The sequence below is a fragment of the Aureobasidium namibiae genome (genome assembly GCF_000721765.1).
Source record: "Aureobasidium namibiae CBS 147.97 unplaced genomic scaffold scaffold_22, whole genome shotgun sequence".
In the NCBI taxonomy this organism is placed as follows: Eukaryota; Fungi; Ascomycota; class Dothideomycetes; order Dothideales; family Saccotheciaceae; genus Aureobasidium; species Aureobasidium namibiae.
This window is the reverse complement of record NW_013581187.1, coordinates 1-23781: the sequence shown is the minus strand read 5'-3', so window position 1 is coordinate 23781 and position 23781 is coordinate 1. Positions and strand designations below refer to the sequence as shown.

Genomic DNA, 23781 nt, shown 5'->3' with positions numbered 1-23781 from the left:
CGGCCCACGGCGCCAGTCTATCAACGGCCAAAGTCCGGCTAAACTAAACGCGTCCAACGCGTACTCTCCGGAGCGTGTCACCAATCTTGCATACCATTACCGCCCGCTCGTACGTACATGCCGGGCATTGCTTAATTGGCGACGATGCATATCAAACAGATCATCATCCAGGGCTTCAAAAGGTATGCCTTCCCGTGCTTCTTTCGAGCATGCGTATGTTCTGACGCGATGCCCCTGCAGCTACAAGGACCAAACCGTCATCGAGCCCTTCTCGCCAAAGCACAATGTTATCGTCGGTCGCAACGGTTCTGGCAAGAGTAACTTCTTCGCTGCTATCAGATTCGTCTTGAGTGATGCCTATACACAAATGGGCCGTGAGGAGCGACAAGCTCTTCTACACGTACGTTTGCGCCGCCAGCATTTACTTCACAACCTGTTGGTTTGACACATGTATAGGAAGGCTCAGGCTCAGCAGTCATGTCAGCCTATGTAGAGGTCATCTTCGACAACACCGACGGCCGTTTCCCGACCGGCAGAGAAGAACTTGTCCTGCGCAGAACTATCGGTCAGAAGAAGGATGAATACTCGCTCGATCGCAGGAATGCCACAAAGGCCGACGTCATGAACTTGCTCGAATCTGCTGGTTTCTCACGCTCAAACCCCTACTATATCGTTCCCCAAGGACGCGTCACGACCCTCACCAACATGAAGGACGGCGAGCGTTTGAACCTGCTCAAGGAAGTTGCTGGTACTCAGGTCTACGAATCGCGCAGAGCAGAATCCCTCAAAATCGTCACCGACACAGACAACAAGCGCGCAAAGATCGACGACCTCCTAGCATACATCCGCGAGCGGTTGGGCGAGCTGGAAGAGGAAAAGGAGGAGCTCAGAGCATACCAGGAGAAGGACCGCGAACGACGTTGTCTCGAATATGCCATCTACCGCAACGAGCAAGAGGAAGTTGCAGACTGGCTGGCCCGCATCGATGAGGAACGCCAGAACGATGTTGTCGGAGCGGATGAACACAGCCAGGACTTCCTCCAAGGGGAGGAAGACTTGAAAGAGATGGACAGTCAGATCGGTCGACTCAAGCAGCAAATCGAGTTCCTGGTCCTCGACAGACAACAACTCGAAGACGAGCGCAAGGAGGCTTCTCGTGAAAAGGCAAAGGTCGAACTGGACGTCAAGGCACTTACGGATGGCCAGTCTGCAGCACAATCGGCAAGAACTCGTCATGCCAATGATCTGCAACAAGTTCGTGCCCAGATCGAGCAGCGTGAGGCCGAGTTGGCCCAGATTCTCCCCCAATACAACGCACAAAAGGAGCAGGAGGCCACCATCAAGAACCAGCTTGTCGAAGCAGAAGGCCAACGCCAGAGATTGTACGCCAAACAAGGACGTCAAACGCAATTTAAGAGCAAGCGTGACAGAGATGCCTGGCTACGCAAAGAAATTGCAGAAATCAACGTCGCATTGGCCACAAGAAAGGCCATTGCTATGCAAGCATCAGACGATGTTGCAGAGCTTGAGGAGGAAATCTCGACTCTCGAATCCGAGATTGCAGAGTTGAGAAGTCGCATCGATAACCGCGGCGACGAGACGCAGACCATGGCTGCCGATGTACAAAAAGCCAAGGACGAGCGAGACCGCTTGATGGACCAGCGCAAAGAGTTGTGGCGCGAAGAAGCAAGGCTCGATTCAGTCATCACAAATGCTCAGCAAGAGCTCGAAAAGGCCGAACGTTTTCTTTCCCATATGACGGACCACAATACGAGCCGAGGGATTGCTGCTGTTCGTCGCATCGCTCGTCAACACAATATTCCAGGTGTATACGGCACTCTTGCTGAGCTATTCGAGCCCTCATCAGAACGATACAAGACTGCCATTGAGGTTACCGCCGGAAACAGCCTGTTCCACTACGTGGTGGATTCTGACGACACCGCCACAAGAGTTCTCGAAATCCTTCAACGAGAGAAGTCAGGGCGTGTAACATTCATGCCGCTCAATCGCCTCCGACCAAGACCCGTCAACATACCAAATGCTGCTGATGCGGTGCACCTTCTCACCAAGATTACGTACGACAAGAAGTACGAGAAAGCATTCGAACAAGTTTTCGGAAAGACTATTGTCTGCCCCAACCTCGCAACTGCTTCACAATACGCTCGTAGTCACGGTGTGTCTGCCATTACGCCAGAGGGTGACCGTGCAGACAAGAAGGGTGCTCTCACTGGTGGTTTCCACGATCCGAGATCATCACGCCTTGATGGTATACGCAATGTTCAAGCATGGCGAGCCAAGTACGAGGAACATCGCAACCGTGGTGATGAGATTCGCCGCGAACTCGAGGCGCTGGACCAGCAAGTTACCAGGGCTGTCAGCAATTTGCAGAAGATTGATCAAAAGCGTCTACAAGCGGAGAACAGTTATGGTCCCCTTCGTCAAGAGCTGAGGAGCAAAACGAACGGTTTGCAATCTAAACACGAAGAGCTCGACAAAAAGAAGCGCTCTCGTGACAATGTTGAGCTTGCAGCAAGACAACTCGGAGAACAAGGCAGTGCCTATGAGACAGAGTTGAGCACCGAGTACAGGAAAGCGCTCTCGGCAGATGAAGAACGTCAGCTCGAGACCCTGAGCACAACTGTGCAAACCCTCCGAAAGCAATTCTCGGACCTGAGTTCTACACGCTCAGAGCTTGAAGGTCGCAAGGCCAGCTTGGAAGTGGAGCTTCGTGAGAATCTTCGTCTGAGACTTGACCAACTCCAAGCTCAAGATGCTGAACTTGGTGCTGGCGGTGTCGCGGGTGGCAACGCACGCCTCGGAGAGAAGCAGAGGGAGCTCGAACGTGCAGACGGGGCTTTGTCGAGCGTTATGAACAAACTCGAAGAAGCAGAGGCAACGCTCGAACAAGCACAATCTAAACTTTCAGAAGCCAACACATCGCGCGAGGAAAAGCAACGTCAACAAGAAGAGCTTGCTCGCTCCATCTCTAAGAAGAAGAGATCGATGGAGAAGAATACTGCCAAGCGTGCTACACTCAAGGAGAAGGAAGAGGCTGTGGGCATCAGCATCCGTAACCTCGGTGTGCTACCTGAATCTGCCTTCCAAGAGCCTTATATCAGCATGAACTGGGATAAAGCAGCCAAGAGATTGAACAAGGTCAAGAATGCCCTCAAGGGCTACGGCCACGTCAACAAAAAGGCTTTCGAACAGTACAACTCATTCACTCGCCAACGCGAAAGTCTCGAAACTCGTCGCAAAGAACTCGAAAACTCGCTGTCAAGTATTCAAGAGCTCATCGATGTGTTGGATCAACGTAAAGACGAAGCCATCGAGCGCACCTTCCGCCAAGTCAGCAAGGAGTTTGCTCGTATCTTTGAGAAACTGGTCCCGGCCGGTAAGGGTCGCCTGGTGATCCAGCGCCGTACCGATCGCATCGCTCGAGGCGAGAATGATGAGGAAGACAGTGGCGAAGATGGTGAAGGCAGAAAAGATGGCGTCGAAAACTACACTGGTGTCGGCATCAGTGTGAGTTTCAACAGCAAGCACGACGAACAGCAGCGTATCCAACAACTTTCCGGCGGACAGAAGAGTAAGTTCTTTCCCCCCCTTGCCGCCTCTCTTGCCTTATACTGACATGATAACCACAGGTTTGTGCGCTCTTGCCCTCGTCTTCGCCATCCAAGCTTCGGATCCTGCACCCTTCTACCTCTTTGACGAAATCGATGCAAACCTCGACGCCCAGTACCGTACTGCAGTCGCTCAAATGCTGTCTGAGAGTTCCGAGAAGGGGCAGTTTATCTGCACGACGTTCAGACCGGAGATGTTGCTCGTGGCCGAAAAGTGCTACGGTGTGAGTTATATCAACAAGACCAGTAGTATCGATGTTGTGTCCAAGGAACAAGCATTGGATTTTGTGGAGGGACAGATTAGCGGCAAGTAAGGAAACGAAGTGGTAGGGAAGGTGTGGAGCGTGGCGTTTTATATCATTTGCTTGAGGGTATTCTATAGTCTATCAGATGAGGTTGCATGGCTTTCTTGCCGTTGCTGTGAATGAAAAGAGTACTAGTATAATGACACGTCCTCTCCAGCAAAAGAAGTGTTCAAGTTGAATGTTCAGAGAAGAAAACCAGAAGATGCCGTGTTTCAGCAAAAAGGGGTATCATAGTTTTGGGAATGAAGCAAAAGAGACAAGAGGTGACAGAACGAAAGATCAAGCGATCTCCTGCAACCTCTTCTGCCTATCCTCGGCTCTCTTTTTCTCCCTCTCAATCTCAGCATCCATGTCGGTCTGCGCCGTACCCAACATGTCCAACATCTTCTTCTCCAGCTCTCTGCTCCAAGGCAAAGCCTCCGAACTTCTGTCGGGCAGGTTTGCAGTGGGTTCCCTGCCACCTTCATACTCGATCCTCGCGCCCCTCCCCTTCGCACCTCTCCCACCCTTGGCGCCACCGCCCTTTTTCTGCAAATGCGCAAACTGATCCTCAGCCGTCATCTTTGCGAAAAACTCGTGCGACGGCTCGTTAAACTCTACAATCTCACACGTCTCAGATGTCACCATATTAGCATCCCTCTGCAATTTCTGCTGCTCTTCACTGCCATACGGCTCCAATCTCAGTCTATGACTTCTATACTGTGCTTTTTCTCCGCTGCTGCTGTCAAAGTAGAGTCGCATTTCGATATCGAATTCTCCGTAGCCTGTTTCTTGGATTTGAAAGGGAGGGGCTTCGATTGTGCGCGAGGGGTCGGCGTAGGTCATGTGGAGTTTGAATTGGACTTTTTTGAGCCAGGTGTCGAGGGAAGGGCCGGAGTCGAGAGCTTTTACGTAGACGCGCCAGCCTTTTGTGTGGCCCTCTGGGATCGGGGTGGTGGGGGTTGTGGTGGGGTCGAGGTTCCAGGCTTGCGAGCCGATTACTGTGTGAGGTGTTAGTGAGGATGTGGGTGGAGAGGGAGGGGCAGGGGATGGTACTGAAGGGACGCGAGACGCGCGTGTTTTTGACGCGTTTGTTGCTTGCTGCGGCTGGCATGGTGCGGTTGCGTTGATGCGATGCGACAAGAGGGAGTTTGCTGATGCGAAGGTAGATTGTACAGAGATGGAAATGACAGGGTTGGAGGGCCGGAGGAGAAGACAGCTACACAACCAATCGGGTTGGTTCCTAGCCGATCGATGGCGCTAGACGCGGGTGCACGTCATCAATCATGCCATGACCATCGCTTTTGCATGTGAATCTCGAGACCAAGAGAGCTTGCAGAGCTTCCACTCTCTTCCAATCCTGAGATCACCCAATCGTTTCTCTATACACACAATCGATCATGTCGACAAAAGCAGCCACAAAGAAAATCGTTGTTGCCGGCGGCAATGGCTTCCTCGGTACATCTTACACAATTCCACCCGGCTATCACTCAAGCTAACACATCCCATCTTAGGTAGCCGCATCTGCAAAGCAGCCGCCGCGCGAGGCTGGCAAGTCACCTCTATCTCGCGCTCTGGCGAACCCACCTGGTCCTCCGTAACCTCCTCGCCCGTCGCACCCACCTGGTCTTCAGACGTCAACTGGGTCAGCGCCAACATCCTCCAACCCTCCACCTACTCCCAACACCTCCAAAACGCCGACTCCGTCGTCCACACCATGGGAATCTTGCTAGAAGCCGATTACAAAGGCGTCCTCACCGGCAAAGAACCAATCATCGGGGGTTTGCAAAAGGCATTCAGCAGTACAAAGCAAGGAACACAGAATCCGTTGGAGAGAAAAGAAGGTGAAGATGTTAGCCCACAACACGAGGGAGGTCAAATCACCTATGAGGTTATGAACAGGGATTCGGCGATTCTGCTCGCCAAGGAGGCAAGTGCTGCTGGCGCTTCATCCATGGCTTACATTTCTGCTGCTGGAGGCGCACCAATCTTGCCGGCGAGGTACATCAAAACCAAGCGTGAGGCCGAAGCATCCATTACTTCAAACTTCCCGACGCTGCGAAGTGTGTTTATTCGTCCTGGGTTCTTGTATGATTCGTCGCGCACGTTTACCGTGCCCATGGCTGGATTGACGTTTATGGGTGCCATGGCCAATTCGCTGGTTGGTGGTCGCTTGACTTGGTTGATGGGTGCTGGTGGCGTGGAGCCGCTGAAGGCAGATCTGGTTGCTGAGGCTGTGGTCGAGGCTTTGGCTGACGAGCAGCTCAAGGGCCCTGTCGAGGTCAAGGAGATTAAAGAGCTCGCTACTCGTGCGTGGAGGAGAGGTATGCTGTAATCTTGCTCTGTAACACCCGTTTCTGTACCATCATCACTCATTACTCGTCACCCCTTTGTATATAAACATCATAATGCATGTCATGATATCCTCACCACTCGATCTCCTACTTGTTCTGCTCGCTCTTTCTTCTCTCTTCAGATGCCGCGATCACCTCTTCGACAGCATGTTCCGCGGGATGTTCATCGTCATGCTGAGATCGTGCTTCAGCTCCGCCAGTGGGAACGTCCTCTGACCTCTCAGACTCGTCCAACCTCGTGCCATTCGGCTCCCCAGGTCCCTGGAGTGGCTGTTGCTCTACCTCACTCCGGTGCACCATGTCCGTCTGAGGTCCTTGGATCGGCTGCTGTAACAGTTCCTCTGGGTCGACATTTCCCGCCTCAGGTCCTTTTAGTGGTTCCAGTGTCTCCTGTTCGCCGTTCGAGTTTCCTGGGCTTCCGTTTTGCGACATTGGCTCCTTTTGGTGGTCCTCAGCTGTGTTCACATGCTGAGATGTCACCTCCTTAATCTCACCTGTTTGCGCAGTAGCAGCAGCACCAGCAGCGGCAGCACTCGTTTTCTTTGCCTTTTCCAGTTCCTCGCCATACAGTAATCGGAACGTCGTCGCCACAAACACTTTTCCGGTTTTACGGCTCTTGAGCACAAATCTCACGGTATGCGTACGGTCATTGATATATTTCAGCACTCCAAACGAGAAACCAGGGAGTTTCAGGGCGTAATTCTTCCAGTCGATGTAGCCGTTGTGAAAGTCAAAGGCATAGCAGCGTCCTTTTTCGAACTTGAAGTCCTTGCGTTTTTGCTCGTCTAGAAAATGTTTACGGCGTTGAGTTTCTGCGGTTGGGACGCTGAGGTCCTGGCGTACTGCAGTGTCGTCTGAGAGACCACCTTCAGCGAGGATAGCCGGAAGCTCGCAACTGCCTTTGGAGCCAATGCTGAAGGTTATGGCTGATGAGCAGAGGATGGGTCCGTTTACCCAGGGTTGATCTGCATCAGGGTCGCACTGCAGACTCGCGTCTACAAAGCGTTTGACGATGTTGAAGGCAGTGGTGATGAAACGACCAGGAATGCGATCGCGAATCGGGTTTATGAGTTCGATACCCCAGACCAGGTCGTTTGCATTGATATCTTCCTCGGGGATCCAAGAAACAGCTATGCTATAAGTATCATGGGCATGTGCTTGGTCGTCAAAGTATGGAGAAGTTGCTGGTGAACCCTCGGGCAGGCCTTGGTATTCCTTGATCCGGACAGCGACTTTCGCATTCTTGCTCAACTGTGTGGGAGCGCCATTAATGATGACTTGTTTGGCTTTTGAATCTTCAAATGAGGTTCCTGATGTTACTTGAATAAAGTATTTGTCGGCATCAGCGCTGTCGACGTCCGATTGAGCACCAGTGATCTTCTCTTTGAGGTAGGAAGCCATGGTTTTGTCTGTTGAGTTAGCGAAAAAGGTCAGCACATGCTGTTTATAAATCGTCCTCGGTACACAAGGTTTCAAGGCTAAGTTGGTTGCTGTCGTGGCCGATTCAACGTCGAAGGTAATGACGTCGCTGAGTGAGCGTGGGGAAAGCTGCGATGGAGACGCGCAGGTGGCGTCTCCTTGTCCTTGCTCGACTGAGTCAACTCTCCTACAGCCTATGAGAAGACCGCATTGCTTTATGAGTAACACATCAGATTAGAAGGATCAGTCAATAATATCTACGCGGATACTATTGGAGGAGAGCAGGCGTCAGGATACAACAACAGGATCCAGGAGCTGTACATATACTGGGACCGGACGCAGGAGGAGTCCACGCGGCAACCCTCTCTTTGTAAACTTTCTCTGTAATGCCCAAAAAGCACAGGCAGACATACCAACCCAAACCAGGCTCGAACTATGTTCATCCCTCCCTCGGGGGCAGTCCTCGCCCAAACGAGAGTGCTCAGGAAAAACCTGTGCTATCCGTCAACGAACGTCTCTCAAACCTGAGGCTCGCCCAAAGATCCGCAGCCTCAACCGAAAGAAAGCGTCAGCTTGCTGAACTTTCGAATCAAAGGTCATTACCACCGAGTCTGGGGCAGGGCATTCTGGGCCAAGCTGCTGTAGCAGCGCCGGCTCCAAGAAACAGTGCTTCTCTGAGATCGAGAGTTCGGCTGAGAACGCCTGGCCCTGCCCCTCCGCCTAGTTGGGTGTCGAGACTAACAAGTCATAGACAAGCATTGGAAAACCGCTATTATCCGGCAAAACGACAACCAAGGACTTTTGGCCAGAATGGTGCCCCGACGAGGAATCTACCACATGGACTGGCCCGCTTCTTGAATATGGCAAACGATAACCCTGTTGTACCTGGTAGTTTATTGGACATGTCGTTGAAGGTAGCTGCACAAAACTGGACAGATATCGTGGAAGACTGCGGCGAATGGCTCGACGTGATTCCACCACATCTACGTGTTGTCTTGCTCAGTTACATAACCACCATGGGACCTCCGGAAGGAGTATCAATGACAGGCCTTCAAGCTCTGTTCCCAAATCCTTCCGAAGCTTCTTCCCTGGACCTATCGGGATTAGTAGGCTGGGGTTTCAGTCTCAAAGAACTCAGGAAATGGCTTCATAAGTCGGCTGGAGATGCCAGAGACATGGCGGAAAAGTCCAAAAGGGAGAAAAGCGATGTCGCGGATTCATGGGACCAGGACACATCCTCGGACGACAGCGACTTCTTCATTCCTACATCACTTAACAACGATCTCCGACACTTGACCAAGCTTTCCCTGGCTCAACCTCCCTCCTCGGCCTCTTGGACAGACCTTCTACTTCTATCCAAGGACCTTAACACAATAACGCATCTCAGTCTCAGTAACTGGCCCTTCCCGACACGGACTCCAAATTCCACCTCGCCTTACGCTTCTCTCGATCGTGACTTCGAAGAGCCAGCTCTAGTCCTTCGCATGCTAGCCGAGAATACCTACTGCCTTCGCTGGCTCGACCTCCAAGGTTGTCACTCCTGGCTATCCGCCTTGACGTATCGCTCATATGCCCTTCCTCAACCGACAGATTCAGACGATAGTGACAACGACTGGTCACAACAAACTCAGCGACTCAAAGGTCCAGATTGGAACGGAGCTTGGCGCCACCTCACCTACCTAAATCTCGCTCAAGACGCCAACACATGGTTTCCCGCCAACACGAAATTTCTCAAAACCTCTTCGTTCCGCCAGAAGATGGCAAAGACTTATTTTCGCATTGGTGTCAAGCATCAACAGATCATCGATGACTTGCGCGATTACATATCTCTACATCCAGAGAAAAGAGAGTTTCAAGTCCAACATTGTGGCGATTGCCATGCTTCTGCTGATCTAGGAGATTGTTGGGCAGAATGTGGGGATTGCAACTCCTACCATGATTTGTTTGTCGGTCTGATGGCTAGATGGTTGGAAAGAGAGGCTGAGGCGAGGACAGTGGCGAGAGGTATCATTGCTGCTAGACAGGGTACAGGTTTGAGGTGTGCCTTTGATCATGGGTGGCAGAGTAGAGAGAGTTATCCTGTCTTGAACTGGTCCTAGAGGCACAAGATGTTATTTTCTACCTTGGAGGATCAGCATCTCGAGATTGCCAAGGTTGCAAGTGAGACAACCCAACCGTTAATTACGACTGCTCGACATGCTCTTCGTTGTCAAACAGCCAACTTGTGTGGAAGCTTCGAATTGTTGCGCATCACACAAATTTCTGTATCGCATGGGGAACTTTGTTATGTGGCCGTCGGCCATGCGAGGTGCCGAATATTCTACAGTTGTTCCACCGTTTCCTTCTAGCCGTAACGCCAACCACTCGTGGCATACCGACGCTGATCGATTGAAATATCCGAAGCCTAGCACACGAACGTCTACACGTGTGTGAATCAAACGACTTGATCGTCGTCATTACGACAAATCAAAGCCATCGTTCTCCTGGCCTGCTGTGTATACTAGCCTCACGCTGCCCAATGGACGTGAAGGTACCTTGTACATAAACGGTATGTCTTTCCGTGTCTCAGACGATGTGCCAACAGCATGGGGCTGAGAGTTTCAGGACCATAACTCCGGCCCTTCAGCTTGCGGTCTTCTTACCTTCTCTTCTTCCTTGGCCCTACAGTTCCCGTCGGCGGTCTCACATCATTTTGAATTCCCTATCACCGCGGAGGACTTTTTCTGGCTTTAGAGCTCAGATGTCTGAGGTGTATATCGCTCATTTGTGTAAACCTTCTAGAGTTCTGTGCAAAGTTCTTGTCTGCGTCACTCAATGAACTCACTCGGACTGGCCGTGTTGTCAAATCAAGATGGATCAGGCATATATAAGATGGAGGCCTTTGCTGGTCGAAAGGTGCCTCTCATAGTCAGACCAATTTTACCTCGGAGTATAGCTTACCCAAGAAACCTAGCTTTCCAACCTATAACCAGATAATCATGCTCATCAAGCCTGTCTTGGGTTTGGCCGGCCTCGGAGCGACAGCACCATCAGCACCCTCATCATCCTTGGACATCTGGGCAAATACATCGAACATGTAAGACAACAACATCTTAGTAGTCTTCCGCTCTTCAGAGACTAACTATGATAGCATCGCGTTCGGAGACTCTTATTCATATGTCCTGGGCACAGCAGGACGCCAGAATTACAGCTTCATCGGAGACTATAATAGGTTTGCCTTTTCTGCACAGAAGCTTTTGAACAACAAGATCGTGCAGAGTCAGGTATGTTCTTGTTCTCGACAACTTACCACATCCCCTCACTGATAGATACAGACCAGCACAGCAGAAGGTGGCCCAAACTGGCTTGAGCATTTGACTGGCTGCGGAGTCAATCCTGGAACCACCTCACCGTTGGATTGTAACATCCAGCTGTGGGACTTTGCTTTTGCAGGCGCAGATATTGGAACACAATAGTAAGTTTGCTCCCTCCTGGCTTCGCTTTCCGTAAACACTCTGCTAACACGCCCTCTCAGTACACCCAGACACAAAGCCTACACAGTGCCCCTCGTGAACCAAACGCAGCAATTCCTCACCTACGCCCAACCAGCGCTCCACAACATCACAACTCCAGAAACCACCCTCGCCACCTTCTGGATAGGCACAAACGACATATTCGACACCTCTACCTCAAAGGTTCCCATCGACACTCTCTACACAGATATGATAACCACCCTTTACCAATCCATCCAAACCATCCACGATGCAGGCTATCGCAACTTTCTGATCATGAATCTCGCACCATTGGACAAAACGCCAAAGAATGTTCGCAGTATACGTCCTTTACCTAGCAAAAGCATGGTGAATCGCTGGAACACCATCCTCGCCTCTCAAGCCGCCGACTTCCGAACACGCAACTCTGACTCCAATGTCGTGGTGTTTGACTCCAACACTTTCTTGAATGAGATACTGAAGAACCCTGCGCCTTATGGAATCAAGAATACCAAGGACTTTTGTGCGGCGTGGAATCAACCTAATGTTGTGGCTGATGCGACGCAATATGGGTGTCTGCCTATGGATCAGTATTTCTGGTTCAACACGGCGCATTTGACGACGCATACTCATGAGATCTTGGCGGCGGAGGTCAAGAGGGTTTTGAGTGGTGGTTCGTGAGTCGGGGGGGGGATGCATTTGGATTATAGCGTATGGAATAGAAAATAGAGGTTAGATTGTGATTCAAAGCATGCATAGGGGTTTTGGCGTGCGGTGTAGAGGATCAATAGCGATTATCTATGAAATTCCGTTACCCTAACTCTTTGATCCAGGTGCACATGGGGCTCCAAGTGCAAGTATGTTCGAAGGAGAACTTTGAGTAGAAGAAGATGGGTCCCCTTGCACGACAGACTCCAACATGCGGGCATCGATATTCTCGACACACACCCCCGAAAGCAAGTAAGTCGTTAATCATTGTAAGCTCGGTAGAGCTGCATGCATTTCCCCCTGATCATCCGCAACAGACAGTGGGCTCCGAGATACCCTCTGCCTCATTGCTTGGTCCTTCAACTCCATCTCCCACCAGTGGCAGCCTGACAACCATCCAATCGCACAGCACCTTCCCAATGAAAGCACCAATAACGATCGAAATAATGATGAAGCCGTTGAAGTACATGGCCAACAACATGATGATATATCCCAGTCCGAACGTAACAGCATGAATCGCACCTCTAGTGAGCTGTTGAGCAGGCGAGGCGCGGAAAGTGATGTACTGCTGTCTCGGCAATGTAGGAGCACAAGCAGCATCTGGACCACATCCACCCTCGCTATACTCATACGCACTGTTTGTCTTGGAGTTGTTGTACGAGTCGCGAGCCACGTGTCGGAGACTGGCTGCTCGACGTGTATATTGGCGAAGTATATAGACGTCGTATTCTTTGCCCATGCGTCTGAAGAACTCGAGGGCAACGACTAGGAGGATGACACCAATGCATGACGCGGCGAACATGCCCTTTGTCTTGATGTGCCAGGATGAAGCGAGGAAACAGGCATCGATGGTGTACCAGTTCCAGAGCATCTGGGTTGTGTTAGTGGTTGCTGACTTGAATAGGAGGAGTGAGTCGGATTGAACTTACGGATATCTTGCATGTTGCTCCTGAGCCGCCACCCATATCCATACCGCCGTGCGACATCTTGTGCGATATTGGTGAATGTCGTCTGAAGAATGTCTGAAGCAGAGTTGTGTTTGGAAGGACAACGGGATTTTGTTCGAAATTGCAATTGAATGGAGTTGTGTATAGGAAGATACGAATGTTGTTTGACTTAGATATGTACTACACTTCGAAGAGCAGAGAATGCGAGAAGAGCCATCCTGTTAAAGGGGCCTACTCGAACCCGTTCACATGTTAGCCAATTCGGTATGTAACATCAACAGAGTCGCGACTCGTCGTTTGGATCTTTCATCTTTCTCAAACTTGCTCAAAGCCGCTCGCACTAAGACGCTATATCTGGGGTTGGGAACGCCATTCTCTTGGCGATCCGAGCGGAGGATTGCTACGATTGGTCAGATCATGCCAAGATCTCCGGAACTCCATGAGCACCATGCCACGCTTGTTGAACGTGCCTCAGCATCTCGCGAAGCGTGCATGGGTCGTTCAGCTCTATCTGCACATCCGTCTCGACTTCATCCCAATGTGCTTCTAGACCGGAGATGATTGCTTGGAATTGGTACATTCTGTCGCTCCACGTCTCATCAATGTGACAAGTCCTCCCGACTGCTCCGAATACTTGCTCAATCGACTCCACTTTGTATCGAGAACGCTCCAGATATTGGCTGTAACCACCCAAATGTACCGAAATCTGGTCTCCAACGCTATACCGGGCATGAGCCTAGAGTTCATTATCGTCGGAACCACGTTTCAACAGCATTGGCCTCACGATGTACCATGCCTGCCAAGAAGGTATGATTTTGCCGATGACCTCCTGCTCTAACATGTATATTGCCGTCTTCGCTGTCTTTCACCAGAAGCAATTGAACCTATGGTATTGTGTTTCCTTCTTCATCCTTTTCGCATATTTTGAACTCGGCGTATCGCACTGGCATTGTGCTTCGCCTCTCTCATCCTCTCTTCTTTGTACACTCATCGACATATACCTGCCACACGTCGAGACCATGGTAGTCCACATCCAGAACTTTACCGATGCGAGCAACTTGGAACCCCATTGGGGGTTTGGTGGCCGGGTCGTTCCTTGCACCAACGACAAGGGTTCTTGTGAATATCTCGCAGATATCTACCACAGTCACGATCTGTCAATGATATTCTCTGGTGTCATCTGGCTGACTATCGCTGGCATTTTGTTCGTCTGGACGTTAGCTCGCCGCCTGCTACCCTCCAGACGCGCCGACGAAGAGTTTCTCGTCTCAAGGCGACAAGTCTCGTCTCCAAGCGCATTGACTCGATTCAAGCATGCCACCCTGGCGTACTCACGTCGCTGCCTTCTACCAGACTGTGCGAGACCCATCTTCGGACGCACCACACGGTACCAAGTCTTTGTGCTATTCTCCCTCTTCAGTTATGTCACAATCTTTACCTTCGTTGGCATCACGTATCAGATCTGGAAAACGCCTGTAAAGAAGTTTCCTGGCCTTTTCAACACACGTTCGGCCTTGGGTCCGTTCTCGGATCGTATCGGTGTAATGGCTTACGCTCTCACACCTCTGTCCATCCTACTCTCTAGCCGGGAATCTATGCTTTCTGTCATGACAGGTGTACCCTACCAGAGCTTCAACTTCCTCCATCGATGGCTTGGCTATATCATCCTTATCCAAGGCGCTATCCACACCTTTGGCTGGTGTCTCATTGAAGGCAAGCTCTACCAGCCTCAGCCAGCTGTAGCCAAAGGCTTCTTCCCGCAGACGTATATCGTGTGGGGTATTGTCGCTATGCTGCTCATCATACTCCTGTTCGTTCTCAGCACGCCTTGGGCAATTCGCAGAACTGGATATGAGTTCTTCCGAAAAACTCACTACGTTCTGGCTATGCTGTATGTAGGAGCTTGCATTGCGCACTGGAAGAAGTTGTCTTCCTTCTTGATCCCTTCCCTGATTGTTTGGATCCTTGACCGTGGCGCCCGCCTCATACGTACTGCTATTCTGCACCACACCATTTTGCCGAACGGCGAGACCAGTTTTGGACCTTCCCAAGCTACCACAAAACTCTTCCCAGATTCTGTCAATGGCGATGTTGTCCGTCTAGACTTCACCCATCCTCATGACGCATGGGCCATTGGTCAACACTTCTACTTATGCTTCCCTCAAGGAAGCATCTGGCAGTCTCATCCGTTCACCCCTTTGAGCCTTCCTATCCATGACGAGAAGTCTTGTGGTGTCCAGCACTCGTACATCTTCCGCGCCAAGTCAGGCGAGACGAAGAAGATCGCGCAGCTAGCAGCCGCCAAACTCAATGCGGCCGAGAAGGACGCTCTGCCGTTGACATCGGTCATACTGACAGGACCGTACGGCGAGTCCACCACTACCCACTTGACCCAGGAAGTGAATATCCTCTGCATCGCTGGCGGTACTGGTATCACCTACGTGCTCCCCGTCCTCTTGAACCTCGCCCAACAACCCAGATCTATTGACAGAAAAGTCACTCTTGTATGGGCCGTCCGTCAAAAGGCAGATCTGGCCTGGGTGGAACCTGAGATGGCTATCATCAGACAACTTGCCAAGTCAATCGACATCACCATCCGCATCTTCGTTACGAGAGAAGCAGAGGGTCAGTTGAGCATGAACTCCTCCAAGTCAAAGATCACAGATCCCGAGTCAAAGTCGGGAGCAGAGACAACAGCCACTGAGATGCCTCAACTATCGGATTCGTCGTCATCCGTTGCTTCCACTTCTGCCGCATACCCCTGCTGCGGCCCACCCACCGACTCCTTCACCATCCAAAAGACAGCCATCCCAGCATCAAACCCGCATGCCGAACCAGAGCACAGACACCCCGAGCTGAACCTCATCGTCAACGAATTCATCGACAACACCGTCTTTGGCAGAACAACCGTGTACGCCAGTGGTCCTGGAGGCATGATCTCAGATCTGAGAAGCATTGTTGCGAAATGCAATGATGGCGCAAAAGTATGGCGTGGTGAGGAAAGATACGATGTTGAGCTTGTTTGTGACGATCGTTTGGAATGGTAGAAATGGTTGCTACTTTCGAAAGAGCTGTTAGAGGCTATGCATTGTCTATGTATCTTACGAATTCTATGATGGATTTATACTCGTCTCTCTCCTTCGCTTGAGTTGTATATGCTACTGATGCAGTCGCACCCTAACGCTTGTTCGCCATCACTCGGCTCAACGAAGACGATGATATGCCAAAAGTCGTAGTAACTCGTGACTGGATCGAGATGTCGACTGGACGTTGTAGCGTCATTACTAGTCTGTGAGATGCTTTCTGAAAATCAACCGGCATGGCAACTTTTGTCAGAGTGCCTAAATGTACTAATGGTCATCTAAGCAACGATGTCGCGGCCACGCCTTCCTCGATACAGTTTCTATCGTCTTAGAAGACCACTTGTTACACGACTTGCCGATCGCTCCTGACAGAACCAGATCGTCCTCAGGAAGAGCGGGGTGGGTAGATCAAGGATCAACTCCATGTAATCAGTCTTCAGAAGGAGTGGTCCAAATAAGGTGATGGACGAGCTGGATATAAAATGCTACCACATAAATTACAAGAATAAGTCTAAACCCCGCATGCATATAGTCACCCCTGCCCAACCCCCCCATAGCGCCAGCAAGAAATCAGGTCATGCGTAAGCTCATAAATCAGTCTTTACGTTGCCTCCATCGCCATAGTTCCACTCTTTGCATTTGCCCACATAGTTCCTTCTTAGACACTTCTTGTGTGATGATGTGGGCTTGGGCTTCGACTGTGTGGCTGATGGGTCAACACAGATCAAGCCAAAGAACTCTTTGGACGTGCACTCATGCGAAGCAGTAGAAGTGTCTGCTGATGAAGTGCTTGTTGCAGATTGCTTGATCGAGGTGGTCGAGTCATGGCAGCCGAACCAACCTGGTGTTTTACACGTGGTACTGGAAGTCGTGCTTGTCGCAGTCGGGGAAGACGAAGATGAGGATGCGACCGTCGAAGTTGTGGTGACAGTAGGCGCGGGAGCGGGTGTGGCGATGCTACTGGTGATGGTGGTTGTCTCGGTTGTCGTAACTTCGTCTTTACATCCGAACCAGCCGGGTGAGAGACAGGTCGTCGTGGTAATGGTCTCTGTTGTAGTCACAGGTACGGTGATACTGCTAGTCTCATCTAGACAACCCCACCAGCCAGGCGTCTTGCACGTTTCCGTCCTGGTACGTGTGGTCGACGTCGAAGTAGAGGAAGAGCTAGTTGTGGTTTCGGTGCCATTGCTTTCGAAGAACTTCCACTCGAAGCAATCCATGCAGTCTTCCTGTTGTTCGCATTTGGGGACCTCGTCGTACTTCTCAATCACACTGTGAATGACATTGCCAAGTTTATGATTGCCAACGCCCTGTCTCCATCCAAAGTCTTTGACTGTGTCATAGGTACATTCGCTACCAGTGTGACATTTTCCTTGAAAAGCGTAACCGGCGATTGTGCAACCAGAAAAGGCAGTGTTGCAAGTCCCGTCGTAAACGGGATCTGCAGTATGACCGAAGTGATAGATACCGGTATGAGGACGTTCCTTGTGGTTGCCAATGTGGTAACCCGGAGGTGTAGGAAGACCCAGGCGACTGGCAGCAAGTGCTTCGGGGAATGTCTCAAATGTGACGGTAGGTAACCCAAAGGTTAGACCAAGGAGCGATGTGACGACACCGCCGAGGGAATGACCGGTCAACCAGATATCAGCATTAGGATAGAGTTCGGTGACATTGTGGTATAGGTCTTGAGCAGCTTGATAGTAGTGGGCTTTGTTCCGCAGATTCTTAACCAGACAGGTCGAATTGCAAGTATAGGCTGAGGTCTGACAATCGCAGACTTGCTTCCAGGTAGCCCAGCCACCTTGGCCGCAGCAACAGCTTCCAAACAGATTATCGTTGAGCTTGTCGTTTCCAGTGGTATCTGCTCCATCGAAGACAGCGAGAGAGGTTCCTTTGAGACCAATGACGACAGTCTTGTTGTTGGTATCGGCAAAGATGTGGCCGCGTAGACCATCGGCCTCCCATCCAAAGTCTTCAGTGTAGTTGAAGCCTCCTCCGACGTCGACCCAGTCACCAGTGTAGGGCTTGGTGACGTAGGCATTGTAAGCCATACGAGCAAGACTGAGAACAGTCTCCTTGTCAGTGATGTTGGGGGCATGTACAGGATCCATGGACCAGGCAGAGGAGGGCAGAGAGACAGCCTCTCCACGCATGCGACCAGCTTCCAGCAAGCGATCGATTGTTGAGCGGCGGCGATCGGCGAGACGCTCTATCGTCATGGGAGCCGAGTTGGTACGGTAGGAGTCGGTGGGTGAGAAGGCGATAGCATAGTCGGGGTCGTCGTCGCCATCTTGAATGTGTTGGAGGGACAGGGCAGGAGTGATGTCGACCTTGCGGAGGAGATTCGGGTATTGGTGCGAGCCCTTGTGCACAATGTGCCTCAAGGTGAAGTCATGTTGTTCTGATAAGCTTGGGGCGTCGGGTATGGAGATGGGAGGTAGCAGCAGTGCGTCTTGGGGAGACTGGCGGCGGGCAGCTGCGGCGGGCGCGACAGCAAGCGGAGAGAGGGCGAGTAGGTGGACGAAGAAGTCGAAGCTACTTCTCATTGTGTGTATGTGTGTGGGCGCAGAGTGAGGAGGGGCTCGAGGTGTTGGTGGACGGCGACTATGACATATCAGGTAGGAGGGAGTGTAATGTTGGTGGCTCTGTGATTGCCTAGTGTCATGCGGACGACGGATACATTGGTGGAAGGCAACCGCATACCATCTGGGGAAGTACTTGGCATCCGTCATGGATCTGCTGTTTAGCCACACTTTAGCCTTTTGTATGCCCGCGCGTTCGACTTCGTGTGGCTGGAGATAGACGACGCAAAGGTGGGGTTTGTTCTACTGACCACTTGCTTCAAAAGAGTGCACAACGTCTGAACCGCTTGTTTCAGGAGGGCCCACGACTGGAATTCCACTTCACCAGTCTGACTTGTATATTCATCAACCTGTCCCGACTCCCCGACGTCAGCTAGACTGCTCTTTCCCTTGCCCGACATCTGCCGTCAGTGTCCAGAGCTCACCCGTCTTGGACAAGTCCCTCGACCCTGCAGATCATCAACATGTCCAATTCCTCCTCCCCAACACAGGCCCCACGGCCACGTCCTCTTCATGTATCCAGGTCTTTCACTCGTCTCGAGCCGAACCCGGCTTCCCTCCCGCCCTCTCCATCCCGTGCGAGAGCGAGCACCATCCAGACCATTCCCGAAGCAAAGGACATGACCTCCTTTTCCCACAGCGATGTCTTCGAGGCTGTCGACGAAGACAAGCCCGAAGAACCTGCCATCAACGTCCCTGCCACCTTCGACCAACTTCCTATCGAGATCCGAAGCCTGAGCGAGCGTTTCCTCAAGTCTCTTTCCGTAAAGACCCACGCGAACCCCCTAAATATCGATACCATCTCCGAATTATTCCAAGACTTTTACGAACAAGCCGAGTCCCACATCTCTACCCATATTGCAACTCTGTCCATCCGTCTGTCCAGGGAGAAATCCCCCTCGCGCTCCGCTGCGACAAAGGCCCTGGGCGGTGCACTCAAGGCCAGGAAGCAGAGCGCTGATCTGTCCGCCTCTCCAAATGGTCAGGGCGAACAACAGATGCTGACAGCCTCCGAGGTCGCTGACCGTCGAAAGGCTCGCCGCGATCTGGAAATAAAGAGATTGGCTTTGGAAGAAGCTGTTGAAAGAGCTGTGTGTGAAAAGGTCTACGATCGCATCTACAGACACAGAAGTGCCGATGATGAGGAACGAGACGCAAAGCTTCGTTCGAGGACTGCCGCCCTGTCGCTGGTCGGCATCGGCTTGAAAGAGCTGCATGTCGACATTGAACCAGCAAAGGGTAATGGTCTACCGACCGACGAACAAGAGCTACATGAGGAGATATTCAAGCTGCTTGCACCAGCAAGAGAACATCTTCAACGCATGGATGATCATCGTTACCCCCTCGGGAAGCTGCAAATGCTGACCGAGGCTCACAAGAGCATCGTCGAAACATTATCTCGCATCTTCCCGTCAACTTCATCTGCTGACGAGGTTCTCCCTACCCTCATTTACACTCTGATGACCTCGTCTCCAGACACCATCAACGTCATCAGCAACCTGCACTTTGTCCAACTCTTCCGCGCTCGCGCAAAGGTTGACGGCGAAGCTGCTTACTGTCTGGTCAATCTCGAAGCTGCCATATCCTTCCTCGAAACTGTCGATCTATCTTCTCTAAGGGCTGATGAAGCTCCACAAGGCGGTATTCATCTGACGTCTCAATCTGAGAAATCCACCAACATCGCACGCCCATCTAGCCCCAAATCTTTGGCCCCTGACTTGACAACGACATCAGCCATCTCCGCCGATCTCAGTCCAGGAGACACTTCCATGAAGCCCTTGCCGTCTCAAGCTGCTCTCAGTAATCCCCAACGACCTGGCTTTACACAACGACGCTTCTCGTCACTGATTCAAGCACAAGCTGAACGCATTGAAGCTGGTCGAGATGAACTTATGAATTCTGCTGACCAGGCCTTTGACGCCATCAACTCGACCCTCGAAAACAGCTTTAAATTTTTGTTCGGCCGTATGAAGGAGCAAGGCGCCGGAACTCAAGATTCCGGCATCGTTATGCCTCGAACCCTCGAAGACGCTCGCAAGCTTGTCAGCTCACCACCTCTTGTACCTATGGACAGTCATCCGAACTTTGCCGAATCACTTTCTTCGAGCCCTACACAGGACCCACCGTCAGCGCCTCGAGCCGACAACACTATGCTCAATCTAGTCGGTGGTCGTCTGCGCGACCGCAGTGTAGACAGCAGTCGCAGCACAGGCAGCGGCAAGCGCGTGATCTTTGCCGAGAAACCAAATGGCTCCGCCACCACACTCAGCAATAACGCCATTTCATCTTCTCTGCCCACCCAATCAGCCGTCGAGTCCATGGGCAACCTCATGAATTCCATCAACCCTTTGTCACGCTTCGGGGGTTTTGGCAAGTTCGGGCGCTCTGCATCTGCCAGTGGTTCTTCCACTCCCAACACACCCGCCGCTTCGTCAGCTGCCATGGCTGAAAAGACCAAGCAGTTGGGATATATCCCCGAATCTGAGAAATCTCCTGCTCAAAACGGTAACGTGCAGACAGAAGCTGATTTGGATTCCATGGAAGCATTGGCACAGCTGAAGAAGGCGCCGCCACCGCTACAAAGGTTTGTCGATGCAAAGAGTGCTCAGGAATTGAGGATCGGCGATGTGGAGGAGTTGTTGAGGGAGTATCAGCGATTGGCTGCTCTGATCAAGGAGACTGTGAATGCATAGTACCATATATCTCGACTTTGCTGTTTGGTGTTTTACGATCGGCATGGATGGCGTTGGTATACAAGGCGTTGAAAATGAGGGAGAGTTATGGACATGGGCTTGGAGGATAAGGCATGCACGACAGAAGGTCCAGGGATGATACTGCTCAGTTGGAATGTGTAACACAGAAACTCCATGTAGGCTATATACTGTACGAGATGTTGATATATCAACTACATGTCAAGTTTCGTATATACTCATGGGAAAGTGCTCTTTGCAATCTTTGAGAGAGAACAAGATATATGAAGATCAGAATATGAGATTTTTTTCTTTCTGGCTGTGAACAAGATGTTGCCTTGTACGGATTGAGCTCTCAGATTCGTCACAAAGATCCATGCATTCTCGTTTCACGTCCAATGTCAGTTCATCCAATGTCAAGTCAATTTGAACTCCGCCATCGCCTTCTCAAACCCACCAACACCTTTTCCTTCTCTTGCCCCATCATCACCCAACCCCACCACCGCATCCACCAAATCCAATTTCCTGTCTCTGGCCTTGTCGCTCCTCAGTTCATGCATCGTGCACAGATTGAACAGCAGCGTTGGAAAAACAATCTCATCTCGTGAGACCAGCGCTTCTAGCATTTCCGAGGCGAGGACGACGTTGTTGGTGTAGAGATGCGTAATGGCTAGGTTGTGGGAGATTAGGGGATGAGAAGGGTGAGTGGCTGCCAAGGAAGAAAGGGAGGATAGGGCGGTGGTGGGAGAAGAGGAATAGAGGGAAGATAGCGCGGTGAGGACTTGAAGTTGGATATCCAGATCTGCGTCTGTTCTTGCTGCTGCAGAAGAAGCAGAGGCGAGACATTGCTCAGCTGCTCTTGTATCGCCGAGTTTGAGCAAGAGCAGAGTTTTGCGGATACACATTTTGACTTTTTCTTCTTCTGCGTCGATGTTGGAGGTGTCGGAGGACAAAGTATCCAAATGCCTCTTTGCGGTTTCCAATTCCCCCATTTCGAGTAATTCGCCAGCGACACGGAGACCTAGGTCATGTAACCTCGCTTTCCACATTGCAAAACTTGCATCGTCGGACTCGGCTTTTGCTTTTGCGGCTAGAGTGCGGCATTCGGTTGATAACGCATACAATCCCATGATTGTTCGTCTATGCACATCTGCACCTTGTCCCTGCAATTTAAGCAGCAAAAGACGCAATGACCAAGGAACCTGCGAGAGAAATACTTCTCGATACGGGCGTGTGTAGGTGGCGCTTTCTCTTGCTAGCAACTCGATCAGGGGTTTTGCTTCTTTGGCGGCTAGGGCGGTCTGGTTGCAGATGACTAGACAGGAGAAGCGTGTGTAGAGCAATTCGAGGATTTTTGGAGTGGAGGAGGGGGAAACGGAGCCAGAGGTTAGGATATCGGTTGCTTTGTCGGCGGCGTGGATGAATCGTCGATGTGAGAGCAGAACTTCTAGATCGGTGTCGGGGGCTGGTTGGTGTGAAGCATCTAGAAATGGTGCTGCGATGTGGGCTGTGGGTACTGGAGCGTAGAGTGAAGGGCGAAGTAGAAGCGAGAGATCGAGTTGCATGGTCCGGGACCCTGGACTTTTCGATCGCGTTCTTATTGATTGGTTGTTCGCTTGGGCTGGAGATAGTAGAGACGAGGCAGGTGAAGCTGTTCGTATTGGCATGTTTGTGGGTGCTGGTGAAGGTGGTAATGCGGTTTGGAGGGCTGGCGTTGGTGGTTGGTAGGTCGAAACAGCTCTAGCTTGTCTGTCAGGAATGCGATGCTCTACAGAGACATGCGTACAGTGACTGACGATATATCCTCGTCCAATGGACCCTTTGTGCTACGCCGCGGCATTGCGACTGGAGCAGTGTTAGCTTGATTGCTTTCGCGATAGCAGAGTCGAGGGTCGCATACCACGCCTAGTATCGCTAGAGGGATGCCGGGAATTTCCCTGCTCAGGTCTCAATGGTGCCGCCATGTCTTGTAGTCTGTGATGAAGGTGTGGAAGATGCTATTGTCCAAGACGTGGGTGACGTTTGGCGCGCCTAAACTCCTAACTCCGTCTATACCAGAGCGGACGTTACATGGAATCGGTGGAATTTCGGCTCCATGCCATGCCATGCCACTACTTCTAGCTAATACAACATTCCATGTCAATTATCTAGTGGAATAATTCCAATGCCAACGTCGTCGTCGTCATCACTGCGACCCTGTCCTTCTGAGGGGTCACCCTGTCTATCCACATAGTTCCCTTATTCTTCTTGTTCGTCCTATTCCTCCTTTACGGTCTCCTCTCCTTCCTCTATAGGTAGATTAACCCTCTCGAAGCAGAGGTTCTTCTACTAGTTCTTAAGGCACTCGATATAGCTAAGATTAGTAGTAGAGAGGCTTACTCGGTCCTATGATAGCGTCCTTCTATAGCCACTAAATACCCTCTCTAACTCTATAGACATTAGATTAATTAAGAGGATATTAATAGCCATCTAAGCGAGGTTCGGGTAGTTAAGTTGCTACGTTAGTTTAAGCCACTACTATATAGCGTCATTAACAAGGACTAAAGGGCTCTTAATAAAGTAGACGAACTCCTCGCCTATATAAACTAAGCTTATATGCCGTAAAGAAGCCTACTACT

General features: G+C 51.2%; 11 protein-coding genes across 11 annotated transcripts; 6 read left to right on the top strand and 5 right to left on the bottom strand.

Annotated features, from left to right (window-relative positions):
* Positions 1-144: 144 nt before the first annotated feature.
* Positions 145-3940, top strand: M436DRAFT_56670 (putative chromosome segregation protein SudA; the record flags this gene model as incomplete). The annotated part of the gene is made up of 4 exons (XM_013567787.1): positions 145-182; positions 241-400; positions 457-3589; positions 3648-3940. 4 exons carry the CDS (start codon positions 145-147, stop codon positions 3938-3940), a joined length of 3624 nt encoding a protein of 1207 aa, XP_013423241.1.
* A 270-nt stretch (positions 3941-4210) lies between these two features.
* On the bottom strand, positions 4211-5024 carry M436DRAFT_76336 (yeats-domain-containing protein; the record flags this gene model as incomplete). Its single annotated transcript, XM_013567873.1, has 2 exons — positions 4211-4911; positions 4967-5024. 2 exons carry the CDS (start codon positions 5022-5024, stop codon positions 4211-4213), a joined length of 759 nt encoding a protein of 252 aa, XP_013423327.1.
* Positions 5025-5310: 286 nt separating this feature from the next.
* M436DRAFT_67469 (NAD dependent epimerase/dehydratase family protein-like protein) lies at positions 5311-6245 on the top strand (the record flags this gene model as incomplete). The annotated part of the gene is made up of 2 exons (XM_013567850.1): positions 5311-5368; positions 5425-6245. 2 exons carry the CDS (start codon positions 5311-5313, stop codon positions 6243-6245), a joined length of 879 nt encoding a protein of 292 aa, XP_013423304.1.
* Positions 6246-6807: 562 nt separating this feature from the next.
* On the bottom strand, positions 6808-7665 carry M436DRAFT_11790 (uncharacterized protein; the record flags this gene model as incomplete). The annotated part of the gene is made up of 1 exon (XM_013567775.1): positions 6808-7665. A coding segment is annotated over one exon (858 nt), but the record flags the coding sequence as incomplete, so codon positions are not given.
* Positions 7666-8069: 404 nt separating this feature from the next.
* On the top strand, positions 8070-9782 carry M436DRAFT_56952 (uncharacterized protein; the record flags this gene model as incomplete). Its single annotated transcript, XM_013567834.1, has 1 exon — positions 8070-9782. The coding sequence occupies one exon, from the start codon at positions 8070-8072 to the stop codon at positions 9780-9782; it is 1713 nt and encodes a 570-aa protein (XP_013423288.1).
* An 879-nt stretch (positions 9783-10661) lies between these two features.
* Positions 10662-11834, top strand: M436DRAFT_57010 (lysophospholipase A; the record flags this gene model as incomplete). Its single annotated transcript, XM_013567847.1, has 4 exons — positions 10662-10759; positions 10814-10946; positions 10998-11137; positions 11198-11834. 4 exons carry the CDS (start codon positions 10662-10664, stop codon positions 11832-11834), a joined length of 1008 nt encoding a protein of 335 aa, XP_013423301.1.
* A 331-nt stretch (positions 11835-12165) lies between these two features.
* M436DRAFT_76331 (putative high affinity copper protein) lies at positions 12166-12847 on the bottom strand (the record flags this gene model as incomplete). Its single annotated transcript, XM_013567872.1, has 2 exons — positions 12166-12732; positions 12791-12847. The coding sequence occupies 2 exons, from the start codon at positions 12845-12847 to the stop codon at positions 12166-12168; spliced, it is 624 nt and encodes a 207-aa protein (XP_013423326.1).
* A 980-nt stretch (positions 12848-13827) lies between these two features.
* Positions 13828-15855, top strand: M436DRAFT_56740 (ferric-chelate reductase; the record flags this gene model as incomplete). The annotated part of the gene is made up of 2 exons (XM_013567803.1): positions 13828-15543; positions 15610-15855. The coding sequence occupies 2 exons, from the start codon at positions 13828-13830 to the stop codon at positions 15853-15855; spliced, it is 1962 nt and encodes a 653-aa protein (XP_013423257.1).
* Positions 15856-16598: 743 nt separating this feature from the next.
* Positions 16599-18332, bottom strand: M436DRAFT_9128 (alpha/beta-hydrolase; the record flags this gene model as incomplete). Its single annotated transcript, XM_013567771.1, has 1 exon — positions 16599-18332. A coding segment is annotated over one exon (1734 nt), but the record flags the coding sequence as incomplete, so codon positions are not given.
* Positions 18333-18937: 605 nt separating this feature from the next.
* On the top strand, positions 18938-21166 carry M436DRAFT_76328 (uncharacterized protein; the record flags this gene model as incomplete). Its single annotated transcript, XM_013567871.1, has 1 exon — positions 18938-21166. The coding sequence occupies one exon, from the start codon at positions 18938-18940 to the stop codon at positions 21164-21166; it is 2229 nt and encodes a 742-aa protein (XP_013423325.1).
* A 419-nt stretch (positions 21167-21585) lies between these two features.
* On the bottom strand, positions 21586-22719 carry M436DRAFT_17573 (uncharacterized protein; the record flags this gene model as incomplete). Its single annotated transcript, XM_013567781.1, has 1 exon — positions 21586-22719. A coding segment is annotated over one exon (1134 nt), but the record flags the coding sequence as incomplete, so codon positions are not given.
* Between the last annotated feature and the right edge of the window lie 1062 nt (positions 22720-23781).